We start from the raw sequence: 13,660 nt of genomic DNA, 5'->3' as shown, positions 1-13,660 counted from the left end.
GGCTTCACTTCTCACACCTTTATGTTTTCTTTCAGAGCCTCCTGCACCTCCTACCAACATGAAGGTCCTGGACAGCTCCAAGACTACCATCACTTTAGGCTGGACCAAGCCTGTATCAGACGGAGGAGCTCCCATCATCGGCTACGTTGTGGAGATGAAGGTGCCGGAAACTGTCAAGAAAGGGGAAGATGGTTGGAAGAGGTGCAACGTTGCGGCTCAGCTGGTTGTGTGCGAGTTCACAGTCTCAAGTCTGAATGAGAAACTTGTGTACGAATTCAGAGTGTCAGCTCAGAACCAGGTGGGCATGAGCCTGCCCTGCAACTTGGAGGGAGCTGTGATCCCAAGGGAGATTCTAGGTGAGGACCTCTCTGAATTTCAGTTTCTTTTTTTTTATAACTAACTAAATGACTTAATAGTTGCTCCACATGATAAAAATGATATAATAGGAGAGGAACTATGGATTGCCCCCAACCAAATCGTCATGTACAAATAAACTTAACTTCTAATTGCAACCTCCAGCTGATACCCATTTTTCCTTTTAACAGAGGCACCAGAGATTGACTTGGATGCCAGCCTAAAGCAAGGACTGACGGTGAGAGCCGGCTGTCCCATCAGACTCTGTGCCACCATCAGAGGTAGACCACCTCCAAAGGTCACCTGGAGGAGGATGGGCATCGATAACGTGGTCAGGAAGGGACGTGTCGACATTATTGACACCATGACCTTCTTGATCATCCCCGACAGCACCCGCAATGACTCCGGCAAATACTGTTTGACTCTGCAGAGCACTGCTGGAGAGAAGGCTGTGTTTGTCAACGTGAAAGTTCTGGGTAAGTCCTGGTGTCTGCTTATCATGACGTAGTATGACTTAGTAACCAAACAATGATAAAATGAAAATATTTGTTGTCATTAATTGAAAAAAATGTGCTTACTTTAATTGAAAGGTTGCATTGCAGTTGAATTTCAATTCAGCATCTAAATGTCAACATTTGTTTTTCCTGACAGACACTCCAGGACCTGTGATGAACCTGGAAGCCAGCGACATCAAACAGACGTCAGCCAAGTTGTCCTGGAGCCCGCCTGAAATTGATGGTGGCAGTGAGATCACTCACTACATTGTTGAGAAGCGAGAGATTGACCGCAAGACGTGGGCAGTCGTCAAGGCCGAAGTTGAGATAGATAAGATTCCTTTCAAGGTCAACAATCTAGTGCCAGGCACCGAGTACTACTTCAGAGTCACAGCTGTCAATGAGTATGGATCCGGAGTTCCCAGGGTGTCACCCACCTCCTATCTGGCCTCTGATCCTGTCAGTAAGTATCGTTTCTTAGTCACGCTGTCTGTGACACCAGAACGGAGAGGGTGGATGGATGGCTGCCTCTGCTCATTCCATTCAGTTGTCTCTTTTCATTTTAATCATACATTAAAAGCACTTGAACACATCTGATTTCCTTTTTCAGGCAAGCCTGATCCTTGTGAGAAGATCGAGATTCTGGAAATCACCAAGAATAGTGCAACGGTTGGCTGGGTGAAGCCCTTAAGAGACGGTGGCGCCAAGATCGACGGTTATGTGATTGAGTACATCGAGGTCAAACCTCCTCCAGAGCCTCCAGCACCAGTGGAGGTTTGTCAGACTGACTTTTCTCTGACTGCTTAATGAAATTTTCTCCCTCTTTTCCTTTTTATCTATTTTGGAAAGTTCTTTAGTTCTTAAATAATTTTTTAGTTAAAGCTATTTACCCACTTCTTAGTAAACTTACAAAGAGTGAATCAGTAATCTACAACTATAAACTTTTAACAGGTTCCAGAGGGAGAGGAAGCTCCTCCACCTCCTCCACCGCCTCCAGTAGTGGAGGAGGAAGATGAGAAGGAGCCTGAGGAGGAGGCGTGGAATGCCTACACTACTGTAAAGGGTTTGACTATCAGTATCAGCGGCCTGAAGGAGGGCAAGAGGTATAAGTTTAGAGTGGCGGCCAAGAATATCATGGGGATGAGCTCATTCACCGAGACCCGGGAGCCAGTGGAAATCAAGGAACAGATGTGTAAGTTATCACGTTAGATCACTAAGGAAAATAAAGAAGTGAATGCATTGATAAATACTTGCGGAAAGTGAGGCTTGCTGTTTCAAGTTGTGAGGACAAAGTTATAGCCCTAAAATAAATTATTAGCTAGCACAGCAGCTCTCAGCTTCCTTAGATGATGATCTATGAAAGCTAATTGGTTTAATTCTATTGTCCCAACCTGAAGTGGAGCCAAAGATTGTCATGCCAGACATGGTAAGTGCCAGAGCTGGAGCTAAGCTCAGGGTGGAGGCACTGATTTCTGGAAAACCAATCCCAACCTGCAAGTGGATGCGCGGTGAGGCAGCGGTAGTCCCATCCAGCCGTCTGGCTGTGCACCAGTCTGGCAACATGTGTGTCCTGATCATCAAGGATGTGTCGAGGTTGGACAGCGGAGAGTACAGTCTGGTGGCTGAGAATAGCTCTGCAAAGGTGGTCCAAGCCCTAAAGATCGTCATTAGAGGTCAGTGTTATCTAATACTTTCACTGCACTACAGTGTTTGTTAGATAATGTGATTTTTTTTTAATTATCTTTCAGTTAACAAATTAAGAAGATTTCAGGACTCAATACCAAAAAAATACTTGGCATTGTATAGATTTTTCAGTATTTTCTTGTCTTTTCTGTGTGTTCTAGACATCCCTGGTCCTCCTGAGGGTCCTGTAGTGATCAGCGACATTGACTCAGATGCTTGCTCTCTGTCCTGGAACAAACCGCTTGAGGACGGAGGCAGTAAGATCACCCACTACATTGTGGAGAAATGTGATGTGAGCAGAGGTGACTGGGTGATGGCCGTCTCCTCCCCAAAGACTAGCTGCAGGCTGGGAAAACTCATTCCTGGGAAGGAGTACGTGTTGCGCGTCCGTGCTGAGAACCGCTATGGTGTATCAGATCCCACCCAGTCTGACAGGATGGTCGCCAAGTTCCCCTTTGGTAAGTTTCACTGATTAATCAGAAAATACAAGATAATATAACCTGTTGAGAGTGGAAAACTAGACATCATTCAACCTAACCATTTGAAAGAGGAAGTGTTCATTTTGTTTGGTTTTTCCATCACCAGACGTTCCAAGTGAGCCTCTTAACTGCCGCATCAACAAGACCAACAAGGACTGTATGTTTGTGGCCTGGGACCAACCTGAGAGTGACGGCGGCAGCCCCATCACAGGTTACTACATCGAGCGTAAGGAGAGGAACAGCTTGCTGTGGGTGAAGGCCAATGACACAGTCGTCCGCACCACAGAGTACCCATGTGCCAGCCTCATTGAGGGCCTGGAGTACACCTTCAGAGTATCTGCCATCAACCGTGCCGGTCAGGGCAAGCCAAGCAAGAAGACTGACTTTGTCACTGCCAGAACACCTGTTGGTATGTTCATCACCAACACCTATGCAACAAGCTTTATGTTGTTTATTTATTCACTCCTTCATTCAGTTCATTCAATTTTATTTATATAGCGCCAAATCATAATAAAAGTTATCGCAGGGCTCTTTTCACATAGAGCAGGTCTAGACCAAACTCTTTAATTTATAGAGACCCAACATTCCTCCATGAGCAGCACTTGGTGACAGCAGCAGAGATATGACTAGCAATAATAATAGCAGGAGAAGGTGTTGAGGCAGGACAGCACATCAGACTGGGTTTCTCAGTCTTGTTTTCAATCAATCAATTTTTATTTATATAGCGCCAAATCACAACAAAAGTCATCTCTTTTCACATAGAGCAGGTCAAGACCGTACTCTTTCATTTACAGAGACCCAACAATTCTTTGTCTTTTCTTTTTCTTACTTGCTTATGTCCATCTTTGTGTCACAGACACACCAGGTAAACCAGAAGTCCTGGATGTGACCAGGAACTCTGTCACTCTTGTTTGGACCCGACCCAAGAACGATGGTGGCAGCAAGATCATCGGCTACTACGTTGAGGCCATGCGGGTGCCGGGAGACACGTGGATACGCTGCAACACCAGCAGCCAGAATGTCCCAAGGGAGGAGTACACGGTAACAGGCCTGGAGAGAGACCTGCAGTACCAGTTCAGAGTCACTGCTAAAACTGCCGTCAACATGAGCAAACCCTCTGAGCCAACAGACCCCATCCTGGTCTGTGCTGAGAATGGTGAGAGGTTTTGAGCTAGCACTCTTTTGACCAGACAAATAGACCAACTAACCAGTCATTGCAATAACAATTTTTTTTCATCTTGATTAGCATGACTATCAAAACATAAAAAGAGGTGTCTTACAGATCTGAAACGTAACACTTCTTTATCTCATCTGTACAAATGTAGTGCCACCAAGGGTGGAGCTTAACGCCAGGATGCAGAAGGGTTTGAAGGTAAAGGCTGGAACCACAATCCTGCTGGAGGCCGAAGTGTTTGGTAAGCCAATGCCGAGAGTCACATGGAAGAGAGGTGATGACAGCCTGAAGTCGGCCGAAGGTCAAGTCCTCACACAGCACAGACATAACTTCCAGTTGGAGATGGCTGCAGTCACTAAGGAGCACACGGGAACCTACACCATCCATGCCGACAATGCTAGTGGATCCAAGACTGCTGACATCCAAGTCATTGTCTTGGGTGAGTACTTACTACATTTTTTCTTTAGGGTAGTCTATCAAAACTCGACCACACAGATCAGAGGTCAGAGGTTAAATTGTGTGTACTTTATAGGTAAAGTGCAACATCTTATGACATGATTGCCTAACAGGCTGCTAATGTTTTTTTGTTTTGTTTTTTTTGTTGTTGTTTTTTGTGAGTAACCAGTACGATTTGAAAAAAATGCTTTCCACTTGTTGATTGGTCATTTTAACATGAAATTATATATGATGTGCACAGCTTCATTAATCAACATATCTGTTAACTAATGAAGCTGTCTAATTGGCTAATATCCCATGATGCACTGATGATTTGTGTCCACACAGATGTGCCTGGTCCTCCTGCCAGTGCCAAATTCGTCGAGGTGTTTGCCACCAATATCAAGTTGTCCTGGGAGCCTCCACTAAAGGACGGTGACGCTCCCATCACCAACTACATTGTGGACAAGCGTGAGACCAGCAGAGCCAACTGGGCTCAAGTTGTTGCCAAGTTCAAGGGCGAAACCCTTGAGTTTAATGTGGATAAGCTGATTGAGGGTCGTGAGTACCAGTTCAGAATCCGTGCTGAGAACACGTGGGGAGTTGGAGACGCCCTCATCACAAACCCTGTCGTCGCCAAGAACCCATTCAGTGAGTCCAACATTCACATCATCAACATTTCACACATAACACAACAGCAGCTTGACTATAACTGGTAGTAAGAACTCTCTGTGACCACTACTACAGTTAACTGTGTAGTTAACTTCCTATAATGGTGATATATGTAAAACATCCAATCTCATTTTAAAATTTAAAACATATTTTTAATATCTAAATCCTGATGTCACTTCCAGCTGTCCCTGGCCCATGCGAGGCCCCAGTGATCACAAATGCGACTAAGGACCAGATGACTGTGAGCTGGAAGGAGCCTGCTGATGATGGAAAGTCCACCATCCTGGGTTACATGCTGGAAAAGAAAGAAAGCAGGGAGATGAACTGGACCAAGCTGAACAGGAAGCCCATGATAGAGAGGACCTTGGACGTCACAGGTCTCATCGAGGGAACTGAGTATGAGTTCAGAGTCATTGCTGTCAACTTGGCAGGGCTCGGCAAACCCAGTGAGCCCTCTGCTGGCACCATTGCACAGAATCCTATCAGTGAGTCTCATGACCTCTCAGAACTTACCATAGTTTCTTAATGGGAGAATGTTCTGCTACTCACAGAGATCAAAGAACATCTGTATCTAATCTAACCTGAGTCAATGTGTCCTTCCCCAGCTCCTCCTGGCCCTGTGGTGAACCCCAGTGTAACAGACACCACCTCCAGTACCATCAGCCTCACCTGGACTGCCCCTGCCAACGACGGTGGAAGCCCCATCCTCGGATACCTGGTGGAGTGCAAGAGGACTGACACCACAGACTGGATCCGCTGCAACGTCCCCAGGAACCTGCAGGAGACCCACTACATCATCCAGAACCTCATCTTCAAAGCAGAGTACCAGTGCCGCATAACTGCCGTCAACAAGGTTGGCTTCAGCGAGCCCGTAGAAGTGCCTGGCAAACACATTGCTAAGGACATCATTGGTAAGTTTCATTTTGACATTCTGTTTTTTCTTTTTTCCACCAAGGTTTTATTATAATCAACATATTCCTGTTTGCAAAAATACAGAAAAAAAATAAAATAAATAAAAATAAAAAATACAATTCACAATAAAAAAATGACTAAAGATGATAATAACCAAGGGATGATAACAGACAACACTAACAAAAGTTGTGGTTACAAAGTCACATTTTGAATTTATGTGACAGAAGATAAATGCATTTACAGCTGGTTTAACAAGTATGTGATAAAAGGCTGTCATAATTTAAAGAATCTGTCATTAGACCCATGAATAGCAAATCTCATCTTCTCTAATTTCAAGAACCTCAAAGTATCCCTGATCCAGTGTTTAAATGATGGAGGGGAGGCTTCTTTCCAACTTTATAGGATCAATCTACTTGCTAGAGGAGTGCTGTATGCAATACATTTTGATTGGCTGTTTGGCAGAGGGTTATCTCAGTTTTGATTTTCTTAGCTGCATTTCATTTTAATTCTGTATGAGCGTGAGTAAAGATGGACCACAGTATCATCGTCATTAGATGCCAGAACAATCTAGACAGAACATTTTTTGTTCTGACAGAGCTCACGAGAGCACACTTTCACTACACCAGGAAACTCATGAGACTGTCTTTTGTATGTGTTTATGCAGTTCCTCCAGAGGCAGAACTGAGCGCAGAGTTGAAGGAAGGCCTGGAGCTGTGTGCTGGCGCCACCATGAGGCTGCACGCCACCATCAAGGGCCGCCCTAATCCCAAGATCACTTGGGCAAAGATGAACACTAACATCAAGGACCGCCAAGGCATCATCATCAAGTCCACCACCACTGACACCACGGTGTTAGTGGACAATGTCAACAGATATGATGCTGGGAAATACATCCTGAACCTGGAGAGTGTGGCTGGCATGAAGATGTACACCATCATCGTCAAGGTTCTTGGTGAGTGACAGACTTTTTGTTTGTAGTGATTTTCAGTGTTGTAAGAGGAAAATATTTCAGTCCTCAGAGAGGCCTCACCTACTAGTTACTGAGGAATAGTGTTGGGCAAGTTACTTTCAAAATGTAATGTGTTACATATTACTAGTTATTTATTTGAAAGTAATAAGTTCCTTTACGATATTACCATCTGTGTAGAGCAAAACATTACGTAGCTACGTCCAAGCACAGAAGCTCAAGTTTAAAGCAGTTCATTATAAATCCACTGGTGAGCAATATGTATGTAGAACATGTTTATAAGAGTTGTTGTATCTCTCTAGACACTCCCGGGCCACCAGTCAACTTGATAGTGAAGGAGACAAATAAGGAATGCGCCTCCATCTACTGGGATGCTCCTCTAATCGATGGTGGCTACGAAATCACCCACTACATCGTGGAGAAGCGTGACACTGAGAGGAAGGCCTGGTCCATGGTCTCCAACAATTGCACCAAGACGTCTTCCAAGGTGCCAGACCTGCAAGCAGGACGGTCCTACTGCTTCAGAGTGTCAGCAGTCAACCAGCTTGGTGCTGGAGAGTACTGCGAGACCGCTGACTCTGTCAGAGCAACTGGTGGGTGTGATGATAACAGATTTAATGCTTTATCTTCTTTTATTGTTTTGTTCTTGTAATCTTACTCACATCTACTTTTCCAGAGGAGCCTGGGCCTGTCATGGACTTCAAGACCCTACTGGTTACTAAGGACTCTTGCACTCTATGCTGGAAGAAACCCATCACTGATGGTGGCAGTCGCATCATCTGCTACGTGCTTGAGGTTCTCAACGGTGACGACAACTACAAGGAGCTAATGAGGTCCAAGAACATGCAGTACAGTGCCAAGGATCTGGTGGAGGGCAAAGAGTACAAATACAGGGTCATGGCTGTGAATGACGCAGGAGAGAGCTCTCCCAAGGAGCTGGCAGTAGTCGCCAAGGATCAACTCAGTAAGGATCTGTCCATGTATACATATATAAAACGTTCAGGCAAAGAACTGTATGAGAGAGTGTAGAGGGTTCAATGTAGCTGCAGTGTCAAGTAATAGATAATGTACAGCTTCGCATCAGGGTCATGTATCACCCTGAAGGGGTCAATTTTGCAATAATGACCTGCTCACTGCACATTATCCCGCTTATCACACGGCTATTTACTAAAGAAATCAACAGTTTGACACAAAATATTGATTTAAAAATGATTTTATTGATTTTAAAATGATTTTACTGCTGTTACTACTGTTAGATTCTGCAGTTGGAACTGAAGCCATGGTAACATAAACTCTGTAGCCTTCTTAAGATTAGCCCACTTAGCATTAACCTATAATTCTTGTTAAACTAAATATTTCCATTGATAGTGAAACGAAACAAAGTGAACAGGACTTCTTTGGAAATATTGATGTTGACATTTCTGTCCTCATTCTCTCCTTCTTGCTGAGGCTTTGCAGTTGACACAGCTGGAAAGACAATTGTTACTAATGTTACAACTGTGAACAATATTACTATTATCACTAACACTTATTGCTTAAGTTAGTATATAGCGATAGGCACCTAGGAGAAGTGCTCACCAGATCTGCTGCCATTGCCTAAAACAAAAAAATAACATTTTTTTGCCACTGGGTGTTGCGAATGAGCTGTAGTTGGTAATTTTACTGGACTTCTTTCTGCGGATTGATATGATTGGATGTGGTTCTCCAGTCTATGATCAGAGCTGTGTCCATAGCAACGGTCTGTTATACAAAGCAGAGGTATTCTGTTCAGAAATATATATTGTATAATGCCGTAATTGATCAATCAGAATTGAATATCGAATAAAGCCGTCTCATAATCTAAATTAACTTCTCATGAAATCTGTAGCCTAAACTCATGAAACTCGCATACTTAATGTAAAGGTCTCTGTCTGATGGATTCTTTACGATTCTAAGAAGTGAAACTCAAGTTACCCAGAGTGGCAAAAAGTTTTAAAACATTCATTATTCCTCTCTGCAGTTCATCCCAGCTGTGACTTGAGGGACCTGCCCAACATGTGCTACATTGCCAAGGAGGGCAGTACAGTCCGTCTTAAGATCCCAATCATTGGCAAGCCTACGCCCAAGGTCTCCTGGAAGAAGGGAGAAGACGAAGACCTGACAGACACTGGCCGTGTTTGTGCAGAGTCCTCTGCAGTCAACACCACCCTCCTAATCAGAGACTGTAAGAGGAGTGATGCTTCCAAGTACACCATCACCCTGAGGAACAGTGCTGGAAGCAAGGAATCCACCATCTTCATCAGGTAGTTATCAAACTGTACCAAGGCAGGGCATTTTAGAGTACATGAATAATGCAATATGAATAGTGTGCTTTAAGAGTTAACCACAAGATAGATAACAGTATTTTAGTTTATGACTTAAACTAAAGTACTATTAACGCTTGACTTTCTTTTCATCCTGAAATAAGTCAATGATAAGATTTAAATCCCTTTTGTCTCAGGGTGGTGGGCAAGCCTGGCATTCCTATTGGACCCATTAAGTTCAAAGATGTTGCTGCTGATGGTGCCACTCTGAGGTGGAAAGCTCCAAAGGACGACGGCGGCTCTGAGATCACCAACTACACCCTGGACAAAAGGGACTCAATCACCAACATGTGGGTGACTGTCTCCTCTGCTGTGGAGACCAACAGCATGAGAGTGACAGGTCTCCACGAGGGCACAGAGTATATTTTCAGAGTCTGTGCTGAGAACAAGTACGGTGTTGGAGAGGGACTCAAATCTGAGCCCATTGTTGCTAAACATCCATTCAGTAAGTGACAATAACTTTATCTTTCATACATTTTAAAGCCTGGATGTTTAGGTGTTGAACATAAAAATTGGGCTTCTCTTGACGATGTTACCATTTTTCCCAGATGTTCCCGATGCTCCTCCTCCACCTCAGATCATGAGCATGCGCCATGACTCTGCTTACCTGGCCTGGTCTGACCCCAGGAAGACTGGAGGATCTCCCATCACAGGTACAGTTGACTTAAAAAAAGAACAATGTCATTATTGTTCCATCTTAACTCTCTAAAACCTATATAGACAAAGAAGCACCTGGACATAGTTTTATATTTTTTCCAATTCTGAGCTTATTCTTTTATTGAGTATCAAGTGTTACACATCATATGATTCAGGGGAACCTGCCCTTTCTCTCTGGTGCAGTGTAAAGTCACCATCATGCATTACCTTTGTGTGAGCATACCATATTTGACAAAAAATGCCTAGTGAGAAAAAGTTGTGTTTTGTTGAACAACTCCACAGTCAACAAGGGAATATTTGTTCTTTTGACATGAAAAGTTGTATTTAGGTGTTTTAGAGCTCATGTAAATTTTGGTGCAAATCCACCTTTTCCCCAGTGAGTTACAGCCATTTACATGCATATCATACTGAGTACTTTTAGTAGACAATAGGACAATACATACATTTTGGTGCTGTCTTTATATTTTGGCCAGTGAAGCCAAACAACTGTCTGTTTTGTTCCTCAATCATGTGATTATATGCACCGTAAATCTGGCCTGATGGTCGTAAAGGCACCAGTCAAGGTAACTTTGAAACCTGAGAATCTCACAGTTCAGACAAAAAAAGCCTGTTGATATCCTAAATGGTTCCAAAGTTATTTGATGTTTTGTAGAACATGGTCTTGTGTAGTGTTGATGCTATGCTCAGTTCCAGAAGGTTAAGATGGAGGTTTGAAAAATACACTATTCATTAATTACTATCAAACATCTATGTTATTTTGTCATATCATATGACATAAATTTGTTCTGTACTCCTTATAGCAATTTAATTGATGTGTACATAAGCATATGTGATATGTGAGCTTAATGTGGATTTTGTTTTCCTACCTCTGGTACTATGATTAGGCTACCATGTTGAGTTCAAGGAGAGGAACAGTATGTTGTGGAAGAGGTCAAGCCCAACTGCCTTGAGGATGAAGGAACATAAGGTAACTGGGTTGACTGAAGGTCTGGAGTACGAGTTTAGAGTCATGGCCATCAACCTGGCTGGCATTGGCAGACCGAGTGCTCCCACCGATCCACAGGTTGCCCTGGATCCCATTGGTAAGTGTGAAAGATATGGGAGATATTCATTGTGACATTACATGTGAAAGAATATCCTAATTCTGTAACTGTACCACAAAAAAATGTTATTTATATTGCAATAACATTTTTTCTATCATGTTTGCTCAGATACTCCTGGTAAACCTGATGTAGTCAGCATCACCAGGAGCACCGTGACCCTCCAATGGACTGAGCCAGAGTTCGACGGTGGCCACAGGCTCACTGGCTACATCATTGAGAAGCGCGACTTACCTTCCAAGATCTGGGTGAAGGCCAACAACGTGAATGTTGTGGATCCTGCCTTCACTGTCACTGATCTACAAGAGGGCTGCAAATACGAGTTCAGAATCAGAGCAAAGAATGCTGCTGGTGCTCTCAGCCCACCCTCCGAGCAGACAGACACTATCATCTGCAGGGATGAATACGGTGAGATACAGTGTCCGAAATTAACGTTTTGCCTCACCTGCCAAGAGAACTGGTAGATGAAAAAATCTACCAGCCGTGCATATTTTTACTGGCCAAAATAATAAATAATAATTAATTAAAATAATTAATAAAGAATTGCCTTTTAGTGTCACATATACTTTAATTTCACTACATTTCATGGAAATAATGTATTATGTTGAATACAAACAGAGCAAAATTTGAAGCAATTTGTCAGTTGGCAGGTGTTAATTTCAGACCCTGGTGAGATATGAAACAGTGTTAAATATACTACTAAGCTTTTATTGCACTGTCTGAATGCTTTCAGTGACTAGTATATTGGCACAATGTATGATAAATTAAGTTTTTGTTCTATTTTGTCCAACAGCTGCACCAACCATTATCATTGACACTCATGTGATGGAGGGTCTGACTGTCAGAGCTGGCGATACTATAGTCATCACTGCTACAAGTATTTTAGGCAAACCTGCCCCAACCTCATGCTGGTCTAAGGGAGGGAAGTACTTTAAGCCCTCTGACATTGTTAATATCGAGACCACTGCAACCTCCTCAACCCTGTCCATCAAGTATGCTGGCAGGAAGGACTCTGGCGATTATGTCATCACTGCCAGCAACCCCTTCGGTGTGAAGGAGGAAACTGTCAAGGTGAAAGTTCTGGATGTTCCTTCTGCTCCTGGACCCATTGAATGCAGTGGTGTCTCCTCCGAAAAGGTCACCCTGACCTGGACTGCTCCTACCGAGGATGGAGGTTCCCCTATCAAGTACTACACCCTGGAGAAGAGGGAGACCAGCCGCCTGCTCTGGACTATCCTGGAAGAGAAGGTCATCGACTGTCACTACGTGGCCAACAAGCTCATCCAGGGCAATGAGTACATTTTCAGAGTCTCTGCCGTTAACCAGTACGGTACCAGTGAGGCATCTCACTCCGAGCCAGTCAAGATGGTTGATAGATTTGGTATGTTCAGTGCATCTTAGATCATACATTTGTGCTTATTTTTTAAGGATAAAATGTCTCTCTGAGTCTGGAAGAAGAATATTAACTACTTAGGTTAATTTATATATTTCTTCTAACTATTTGTGTAGGTCCTCCTGGTCCACCAACTAAACCAGAGGTTGAGAAGGTTGATGGGCATTCAGCTACTGTGACCTGGAAGAGACCACCTGAGGATGGAGGAAGTGACATCACAGGATACTGTGTTGAAAAGAAGGAGAAAAAGGCCATGAGATGGGTCAGGGCATCCAAGAAATCAATTGCTGAGCTCAGCTATGAAGTCACAGGACTCACTGAAGGAATAGAGTATGAGTTCCGTGTTCTTGCGGAGAACAGAGCTGGCTTTGGAGAGCCAAGTGAACCATCTTTGCCTGTCAGAACGACAGTTGCTACCTGTGAGTAAAAAATTGTTTCAGCTGTGAAAAGTTATAAATAGGCCCACTCAAATCCAACATTAAATTATTCCTTGTGTTAAAATTAGTGCTGTCAAAATTAATGCTTTAATTTTTGAATTAATTTGAAATATTTCAAGCATTTAACGCTATGGATACATTACTGTCTTTCAGAGGTTGTAGTGGGCTCAGTTTGTCATGCTAGCATGTCAAGAGGGGGGCTAAATAATTGTTCTTTTTCCATATTTTTATGGACTATTGTGGACCTTGTTGAAATTCAACTGGCACTCGAACATGGAACACATTTATTGTTAATTATCATTTATGTTAGAGCATGTAAGAAACTATTGCCTTCTAAGATGATATCTAATTTGAACGGCCTTCATGGTTGTATAAATTCATCTGGTACTTTAAAGGCCAGGGTTTTGTTATTTCTGTGCATATAAGAAATATACCTTTCAAGCTGACAGTCACTGGCTTTAATGGTTTTATTGGAAGTCTGTAGTTCACAGGAGAGAATCTATGTTCAAAGTTAAAAAGATGCTATTAAACAATGGTATTTGAATTTACTTCCTTGGTGTT

General features: G+C 43.1%; 1 protein-coding gene across 1 annotated transcript in view; it reads left to right on the top strand.

Moving 5' to 3' along the window:
- The window catches only part of LOC122992878 (titin-like), a 212,020-nt gene that overhangs the window by 147,858 nt on the left and 50,502 nt on the right, over window positions 1-13,660 (top strand). The window contains exons 156-178 of the mRNA XM_044366877.1: window positions 36-356; window positions 546-830; window positions 1,006-1,311; window positions 1,459-1,622; window positions 1,800-2,040; window positions 2,246-2,521; window positions 2,693-2,989; window positions 3,117-3,419; window positions 3,867-4,166; window positions 4,336-4,623; window positions 4,968-5,270; window positions 5,474-5,776; window positions 5,897-6,202; window positions 6,868-7,155; window positions 7,473-7,763; window positions 7,847-8,134; window positions 9,170-9,452; window positions 9,650-9,957; window positions 10,061-10,165; window positions 11,054-11,251; window positions 11,381-11,677; window positions 12,063-12,650; window positions 12,779-13,081. Coding sequence (XP_044222812.1) covers window positions 36-356; window positions 546-830; window positions 1,006-1,311; window positions 1,459-1,622; window positions 1,800-2,040; window positions 2,246-2,521; window positions 2,693-2,989; window positions 3,117-3,419; window positions 3,867-4,166; window positions 4,336-4,623; window positions 4,968-5,270; window positions 5,474-5,776; window positions 5,897-6,202; window positions 6,868-7,155; window positions 7,473-7,763; window positions 7,847-8,134; window positions 9,170-9,452; window positions 9,650-9,957; window positions 10,061-10,165; window positions 11,054-11,251; window positions 11,381-11,677; window positions 12,063-12,650; window positions 12,779-13,081 — 6,642 coding nt within the window. The remainder of the gene's footprint in view (window positions 1-35; window positions 357-545; window positions 831-1,005; window positions 1,312-1,458; window positions 1,623-1,799; window positions 2,041-2,245; window positions 2,522-2,692; window positions 2,990-3,116; window positions 3,420-3,866; window positions 4,167-4,335; window positions 4,624-4,967; window positions 5,271-5,473; window positions 5,777-5,896; window positions 6,203-6,867; window positions 7,156-7,472; window positions 7,764-7,846; window positions 8,135-9,169; window positions 9,453-9,649; window positions 9,958-10,060; window positions 10,166-11,053; window positions 11,252-11,380; window positions 11,678-12,062; window positions 12,651-12,778; window positions 13,082-13,660) is intronic.

This window comes from Thunnus albacares, chromosome 11 (assembly GCF_914725855.1).
Source record: "Thunnus albacares chromosome 11, fThuAlb1.1, whole genome shotgun sequence".
NCBI lineage: Eukaryota > Metazoa > Chordata > Actinopteri > Scombriformes > Scombridae > Thunnus > Thunnus albacares.
Note: the sequence above shows the minus strand (reverse complement) of the source record. Positions and strands in the feature narration are given on the sequence as shown.